At 37.1% G+C, this 9,028-nt stretch overlaps 1 protein-coding gene across 1 annotated transcript in view; it reads left to right on the plus strand.

The window, feature by feature from the left end:
- dntt (deoxynucleotidyltransferase, terminal) overlaps positions 1 to 8,571 on the plus strand; it is a 156,042-nt gene extending 147,471 nt beyond the window's left edge. The window contains exon 12 of the mRNA XM_081350798.1: positions 7,964 to 8,571. Coding sequence (XP_081206924.1) covers positions 7,964 to 8,050 — 87 coding nt within the window. The 3' untranslated portion in view covers positions 8,051 to 8,571. The remainder of the gene's footprint in view (positions 1 to 7,963) is intronic.
- Positions 8,572 to 9,028: the final 457 nt, after the last annotated feature.

The following is a 9,028-nucleotide window of genomic DNA, read 5'->3' on the forward strand; positions in this document are numbered from 1 at the left end:
TAATAAACTGAGAAAAGTATTGTTATCTTTTAATTAAATTTTTTACCCTATTCACCTGTAGTGTCTTGCATTAAGAATAGTTTTATTTTTGCCGTGTAAGTTAGATGTGCCGGCATCCGCTGCCATATTCTCTGCTGTGCCGTCCAGCTGTCTCCGAGATCTGTGTGTGATCTGTGTTCTCACACTGACTCTCTCAGTTTGTGTGTGTGGGAGTGTTTCTGACTGCTGTACATCTGCTGCACACATTTAAACACTATTAAGGCTGAGAAATGGTGACAAGTATATTAATAACTGTATGTGGCAGCAGCCTCTGTATCTCTTCAACAGTAAACACACACACACACACACACACACACACACACACACACACACAAACAAACAGATGAACAACACTTACAGCACTGCTACTATCTCTATGCGATGGCAGAGCAAAAAAAAAAAAAAAAAAAAAGTGCAGAAAAAAATATCTCCATTAATTTTGGTTCTGCAACACGAGATATGAAAATCATATTTAGTCCTTAATGACTGATCCTAATACCTAACAAGTAAAGTAAACAAATCAAATAACCTGTTATTGGTAATATTTTGAAGAACTGTTATTAACCTGTCATTTAGAATCAATTATAACAATTCTAATCATTTACTCAAACTCATATCATCTCAATCCTGTGGGAATTTCTTTCTACTGTGGAATAAAAATGTTTTTTTTTCTTTGTATTTTGTCCATATAATAAAAGTCAATGGGGTCCAATGTTTCTTGGACAATGTTTGGGATGACATGAGGGTGAGCAAATTATCATTTTTTGGTGAACTATCCCTTTAATCTTTAACTACACATTCGTTTTTTTATTTTTAAGAACCATCTCATAAGAGTTTGCTATTCGACTACACCGCATGTTTTAGTTACACTAGTGAGGACAGTGCAATAAAAGGCAGGGTTGTGCATCATTCAGAAATGAAATGAGAATTCCTTTTAGATTTAAAAGCAAACAAGATTTACATTTACATTTAATCACACAGCGGACGCTTTTATCCGAAGCGGCTTGCGAATGAGGAGAACAATAGAAGCAATCAAACCAACAATAGGGCAACAAATATAAGTCCCAGTTATTGAAGCACAGCAAACCAAGCAAGATTATTTTATTTTTTAAATGAATAAATAAATATTAAATAGTAAGTGTCAGTATTAATGGGTCAAGCGTTGACAAAAAAAGATGCATCTTGACCTGCCTAGTTCCGCCAGCAGGGAACAGTGCCGGTAAAGGTCAGTGAAAGTGATTTTGTGTCTCTTTGGGATGATGGCTCCACAACACACATTCACTCGCAGAACGCAAGCTTCTGGAGGCCACATATACGGTTGTTCTGTAGGCAGTCATCAGTGCCTTGAATTTGATGCGAGCGACTATTGGAAACCAGTGCAAATTGACGAAGAGAGGTGTGACGGCTCGTTAGAGATCACTCTCACTGCTGCATTCTGGGTAAGTGTCGGAGGTTTTGACAGTGATGCTGGAAGGCCTGCCAAGAGAGCATTACAATAGTTCAGTATGGATAGAACAAGAGCTTGGACAAGGAGTTGTGTAGCATGTCCGATAGGAAGGGCCTGTGCTCGGTTGGATAAAGCACCTTAAGTTTTTCCCGTAAGTATGAGACTTAAGGCATGATTTCCCCTCAGCTAAGGGAATGATTTAAGGGTGTTGCATATAATCCTTTAAACGGTTCTCTTGGGTAAGGGTTAAGTGTTTCACGTCAGCGAACCAGGTTTTGCCGTTATAAAATTCGATTGCTACCATGGTCATGTTATTTGTTATTACTGATAGTGGTTCAGTTTCACAGAAAACAGCATAACATGTATAAAGAAAACAAAAAAGAAAACCAAATATGAAAGAGAAGGACCAGATGAGACAGAAACTCAAATCGATAGTTTACTCAAAATTGAAAATTCTGTCATCATACTCAGAGAAGTTCGAGCAATGTGGTCTTGTGAAGTTTAACTGATCATCAATCACAAATCCAAGGTTCTTGGCTGTGCTGGAAGGAGTTATGGTTAACAAACTTACCTGAATGGAGAAGTTGTGATAAAGGGTTGGGTTTGGCCGAGACCATGAGCAATTTTGTCTTTGCAAGGTTGAGTTGAAGGTGGTGGTCCTTCATCCAGCAAGAAATGTCTGTCTGTCGGGCCGAGATGCGAGAAGCTAACATCAGATCATCTGGCTGGAATGAGAGGTAGAGTTGTGTGTCGTCAGCATAAAGCAGTGATAGGAAAATCAATGTTTCTGAATGACTGTAGTCTTGGAATTAAGCCTTTTTCCCCCGTTATTATTTGATTCACAGAACCAGACACCAGATATCTTGCCAAGAAAAATCTTTATTCGTCAGCATAGGAGAGAAACTTGAGAAGATGTTGTATTCGTGCCAGGTCTATGTGTTCCAGATGTTTCTCTGCCATAGTACAGTAAGATTGAGCTTATATACACCACTGAGGGACTTTCAACTTCCTTGTAAGGTAGAAAAACATGTTGCTTATGTTTAATAAGTGGATGTGCATTTATGTTTAATAAATGGAATGTATACCTCTTGCTTACACATGGTACAATCCACTTTCCATATTAAGAAACTATTTCTCAGTGTATACATTTGTGGTACATTTGCATCAGTTGAAAAACATTCCTGTCCTTGTAAAAACATGCCAATTGTAAACATTGAATTTATCATCATCTCTGCTCAGTGAACGTTGCATTGCACACATACCTCTAAGCAAAATATATAACTCTCCTAGCTCCCCTCCTTATGTCTAAAATATGATCCTTAAACACACGTGTCCATGCAATCTATAGTCTAACTCATGCATTTTAAACTTCATAAGATAATACAACTGATTATGAATACTAATAAAGAATAATAATACAGATACATAATATTAAATAATGAAATAAATAATATTAAAAGATGACATTTTAGTCTTCAATGACCCTAATGATGATATGTAGATTGAGAAGAGAAGAGGTCCCAGCACTGAGCCCTGAGGCACTCCAGTAGCTTGATGTGTTACATACACACCGCACAAATCCAATGAGTGGCAGAAGAGCTGCTACATGACTGGATTTAATGGGGGAAACTGCGAAAACGCGAGTAAAACAAACGATTATTAGTTTGGCCTCGATATATGGTTCCTTACAACTTACCAAAGATCCAGTGATCCGTGGATATTGACATGCAGCAGGAATCGTGTTTCCTGACATTTATATGAGCCTGATTTCGATGGCGGGGAAATACATAAAGCAAAATTTCCTGTGAACACTTTATATAAATACAATATAGGTCTAAATCCATATGATCATTTATATCAATGTTATACTATCATCCAGCCTTAAAACTTGTATATACATTTTTATCAGTGTTTATTTAAAAACATCCAATTATGCAGAATATGCAATGGTAAATATTTAATTGAGGAGTTGTCAATGCAATAAATAGTGTATGATTTTACCCCTATATTCAGCATATTGACACAAAATGATAACTGTAAATCAACCTTTCTCTGCCTGGATCCAGTTGTGTCTGTGATTTGCAGCGATGCATTTGCTTCTCTGCTCTGTAGCTTTCAGCAGTCTGCCTCAATTTTTACCTCAAGATTTATGCAGTCAATCTCAAAGCTCTTTCCCTTTTTAGATGTGTTTTGTGTGTTTTTCTCTGCATTCACACTGAAAACCAGTGCTTTAAAAAAAAGCTTTAAAATCCCTTGATGTTACAGTCAGAAAGAACAATAAAACGAACACAATAGATAAAGTCGATGCATTCAAAAATCTGTCAGAATGCAATTACCTGTTGGAGTCAATCACTATAACAAACATTAATGTAAACTTTATTAGTGTAAACCTGTGGTCAGATTTGTCTTTCAGGTCAACTAGAGTCATGGTGGATCAACAGAATCTTACCAAAGTCCCTTTAAGGCAAATCATTTATCAGTGATGCCATGACTTTAACAATTGGCAATTGGCTCTTTTATTTAGAAAGCGGGACTTATTCCACCTTATTGCACATTGCACATTCTTAATAATATGAGTGCACCTTTTTTGTACATCTAACGTGTTTGATCTTATTGAGAAAGTTAGTTAAACTGGTGACATGGAGGTGTTGTGTTGATGGAAGAAAGGACAGATGGCACAATACAAGTGTTTGGGAAACCTATTAGGAATTATTATGAAATGAAACAATAAAGACATGAACACATCTGCACTTTTATTGTTGTTCATAAACACGCAAGATTATATGGACACTTCCAGCAACGCTTCATTTACTCAAGAGATCAATGAGCATCATAACAGGATTATGACCAGCTAAGGCACCATTTGATTAATACTAAATTAGTCCAGTTAAATGCCAAATAAACCTAATGTGCTCAAGCAGGGTTTCTAGTATGAGCATTAGCTGTAGATCTGCTGGACATGTAAAGTCTCCGAGCTTCTGGATGTGTTTGAGTGCTGGAGATGTGCTGTAATTAATGTGGAGATCTTCCCATATGGAGTGTCTGAGGGATTGTGGGGATTGTAGGGAACGGGCATTTCTCAAGCCAGGCTTAGTTTGGCGTTTGGGATCACGCTTGATTTGAGCCGTCGAACGCTGGAACAGATGCTTTCCCGCCAGATCCCCCTTGCACTCTTGATACTCTCTCAGAGGTGAAATTTCAATGCATAAGCTTCCAGAATTCAGCAAAAACGCTCCAATGGAGTGCAATTTATATATATATATATATTTTACAGTCAAACCAAAAATTATTCAGACCCCAGATATAATTTTTTATATTTTTTTACTAGTGGGTGCAGGACACTATAGATCATTTATGTAAGTGAGAAGAGCAAAATAAAGTAAACTGTGGCATATTATACCCCAAAATTCTTCATTCAGTGACTACCAGTAAAATTTATAAACATTCGGGACCAAAAATGACTCCGACACTTTGACCTGATCATGTGTTGCTGAAGTGTTTTTTATTTAATTGCTAATGCAACCTTTTTACACCACAGACTGAACAAAATTAAGCATAACTTGGTAATTGGTTGAGCTAAACTGGTATTATCTAATTGTGTAGTTAAATTTTTTTTTTCACTCCTCTGTCAGAAATCTTGCGAGGAGCACTGGTCGAGGCAAATTTATGGTGAAATTATTGTCTTTCCACTTCCGTATTATGGCCCCAAAAGTGCTCACTGGAACATTCAGAAGCTTAGAATGGTGCCTATAACCAATGCCATCATTATGTGTTGGAACGATTAGGTTGCGAAGGTCTTGAGACAGCTCTTGCTTTTACCCATCATGAGATGTGTCTTGTGTGACACCTTGGCAATGAGACCTTTTTGTAGGCCATCATTTGGGACTGAACCAGCTGTTATTAATTTCCACTGACAGCGGGCTGGATTGCTTTTTAATTACTGTAAGTTTTCAGCAGTTGTCTTTTTGCGCCTCCCTTTCTTCACGTGTTCAATACTTTTTCCCTGTGTCATTTCACATTATTACACATAACTTAATTTCTGAACTTATTTTTGTTTGTTTCTTTGTATGTATGGCTTACTTGGGTTGTTACCAACATCTGGTGAACATTTCATGTCAATAGCACCTTTGGAAATATATTTACTGAGAAAAATGATGACGTGTTCAATACATATTTCTCCCGCTGTAATTCATTTGTGAGACAGTCTAACAGAAGGATGGACAAAACCAGTGAAATATCAACTGATTTGATAACTCTGAGTTCTTGTCATATTTTATTACCATTTTCTAAACTATATTGAATAAACTGCTAATGTGAGAAATGTTGAAGGCGTCTGAATATATTTTGGTTTGACTGTAAATGCAGCTGTATTCTTGCCAAAACTTGTTTGCAAAATCTGGGTTTGTGTATGCCTTGTGCAAGTGATACTCTCACATTTACCGAAACAGAAAGACGGATGTTAGACACAGGATTCGCGTGGTGTCCGTTGTGCTGATGGTTTTGATCTGCATAAAGACAAAGTCTGGGGTCATTTTAAAAAGAAATTGATTGTTTTATTCAGCAAGGTGGATGCATTCAATTGATCAAAAGTGACACTTATAAGTTACAAAAGTTTCTATTTCAAATAAATGCTGTTCGTTTGAACTTTCTAATTCTAATTTTGAATTTGAAATTTTGAAAACATTCCATTTAAATTTAAACTGCCATTCTGCAGGACGTCAGGCTTTGAACATCAAAGTAACAACACCATCTTGCATTGGCAAAAACTGCTCACAATATTTTGTAATATTTCCATTGAACCAGTAAATTTTTATTATTTTTTTATTATTTTTTTATGTGTTTATATTTTGTATGCTGCATGGTTTCTTTTTATGGTTTCTTTTTATATCCTCAATGTTTTATTGTGCAGCACTTTAGTGCAACTTTTTTTTTGGTTGGTTTTAAATGTGCTATAGAAATAGATTTTGACTTGGCTTGATGTGTCACAGGAAGAATCCAGATCTCTGAGGCTCCGCTCCTCCCTCAGTTGCATTGTAAATAATGATGTGGGGAAATTAATGCTTTGAACTCGTCTTTCCACTTGGCTTGTGCAGCAGCCTGTCGTTCCTTCTAAATGTGTTCGCATGCCTTCTCTTTCCTCTGCCTCACTCTGACAAGTTAGTTTGAGTTTAGCACTTCCAGGCATGACGTGTCGAGCTCAGAGCTTCCCTTCGCTGTCGCCGTGAGTCAGACTCGCTTTTCAGCCCAGATATTTTCCATCTCATGACATCATGCCCTGAGCCTGCACACACACACACACACACACACACACACACACACACACACACACACACACACACACACACACTCGACGTCTATAATGACTTTGTCCCCTAACACCCGTGCGTGGCAAGGTCAGGAAGGTTGTTAATGCAGTGCACGCCTCCGGTTTGCTCGTATAGTCATCATATGCGAGACTCCGTTGAGGTGAATGCTGTTGAACTCTAGGAAACTGACTGAGCTTATGTGTGTGTAGATGCATGCAAGTGCAGTTTGAGTAACAAGTTGGGCTGTCACAATATATCATGTCACAATATATCGCAATACAAAAATGCAACGATATGTGTTGTAGATAGTGACAATATGTGTCATGGATAGTTCACCCAAAATAAAAATTACTGTGAGATTAAAAAATTCAAGTTTTCATAGTTTTAGTGTCAGTACTACATTAAGCTACTATGTATAATGTTGAATATAATGTATAATAATGCAGTGGGGGAATATTTGTGGGGTCCTGATAATGTCAAATGTCTGATGTTACCAGTAAAAAGTGGCCTACATTATTTTAAATAGTCAGTGAAAGTAGATATTCATCTAAAATAATTCAGTATTTTCATCTTCAGAATCATGAATATTGTTATTCTGGTGTCTCTATTGTCCTGTGCTTTGGGTTTCCAGCACCAAGTCTAAGTCTATTCATTTACACACACAATGTAAAACCAAATTTAGCATTTTAATCAACAGTACATTTTTTGTTAACCTTTAATCATATGTCTGGGAGTATCGCAATAATATCGTATCGTGAGTTCAGTATCGAATCGTGACATGAGGACATCGTTACACCCCTAGAAACAAGTGTTTTCTCCTGCTTTTTAAATGTTGATAAGTTTATTTATTTTGGCCTCTGTCATACGGTTAGTCACCATAGTTGCATTCAGGATTGTTTCTCCCTTCTGTTTGTTTCTGACCCATCGGTTGAGACGCTCTGCTTTTAAAACATTTAGAGACAGCCGTCATCATCTGTGAGACTGTCACATTCACTGACCTTTAAATGTGCAATAACATGCATGCTGTGATTCTTCATGCTCTCGCAATCTCTCTGTCGAATCATTCGTCAAGTCCAGTGAGTTTCCTCACATTATTCTCAGCGGTATGACAGAAATCAGCGGAAATCACCATTCTTTCTTTCTTTCTCTCTTTCTCTCTCTCTCTCTCCAGAAAACCCTCTTGCCTGCCTGCACTGAAGAGGAGATCTTTGCTCATTTGGGTTTGGAGTATATTGAACCCTGGCAAAGAAATGCCTAGTTTCCCTGCGATTCAGCGTGGGTCTTCAGAGCGACGCTGATTCACACACTCGAACGCCCGCTGTGTGATTTGACCAGCCAGCGTGAGGATTGTTATTGTGTTATTTTTAAAGCATCTGTTTACCAGTCGTATTCGTACTCACTTAAACATGTCTGAGTGTTCCCATGCATTAGTGCGAATATATCACAGCAAATGTCATTTGTTTGCAAGAAAGATGCACAAGCATACATTTTAAGCTTTAATTTCTGTACACTGTCAGAATTAGGGGTAGAGTAGGAGTCCATTTCTGTCCCCCAAGGTATAATCTATACTAACGTACCCCATAGGGCTTATTATTGGATCTCAAGGTAGATATATGTACCTTTTTGAGGGTCAAAAAGCATTAAAAGGCACATATACCATTTCTTTTAAAGGTTAAGGTACAATATTGTACAGCCCCAGTGACAAGCCATTGTACCCCTAAAGGTACAATGATGTACTTTATTTTTATTTTCTGATAGTGTAGCGCCAAGCAAAACTGCAAAAAAAAAAAAAAAGATTGTTTCCAAACAGGTTTCCCTAAAGCATCTTTAAAATCACCTACTTTTCATAATTTAATCCATTTTTGAGGGATAAAATAAAAGTCCTGCTCTACATTGTTTCTTATTGAATAACACTTGTTTGCGGTCAATATGATTCTTTAAAATGTTTTTGAACTTCTGATGTTTCTTCTGCTCACCATAGCTGCATTTCTTTGATCAAAAATACTGTGAAAAACAGTGAAATATTATTAGAATTTAAAACAGCAGTTTATACAGTAAAGTGTAATTTATTCCTGTGATCAAAGCTGAATGTTCAGCATCATTACTCCAGTCTTCAGTGTCACATGATCCTTCAGAAATCACTCTAATATGAGGATTTGATGATCAAGAAACATTCATTATTATTATCAATGTTGAAAACAGTTCATATTTTTTTTGGAAACTGTGATACATTTTA

Source organism: Scardinius erythrophthalmus (genome assembly GCF_964197995.2).
Source record: "Scardinius erythrophthalmus genome assembly, chromosome: 21".
Taxonomy (NCBI): Eukaryota; Metazoa; Chordata; class Actinopteri; order Cypriniformes; family Leuciscidae; genus Scardinius; species Scardinius erythrophthalmus.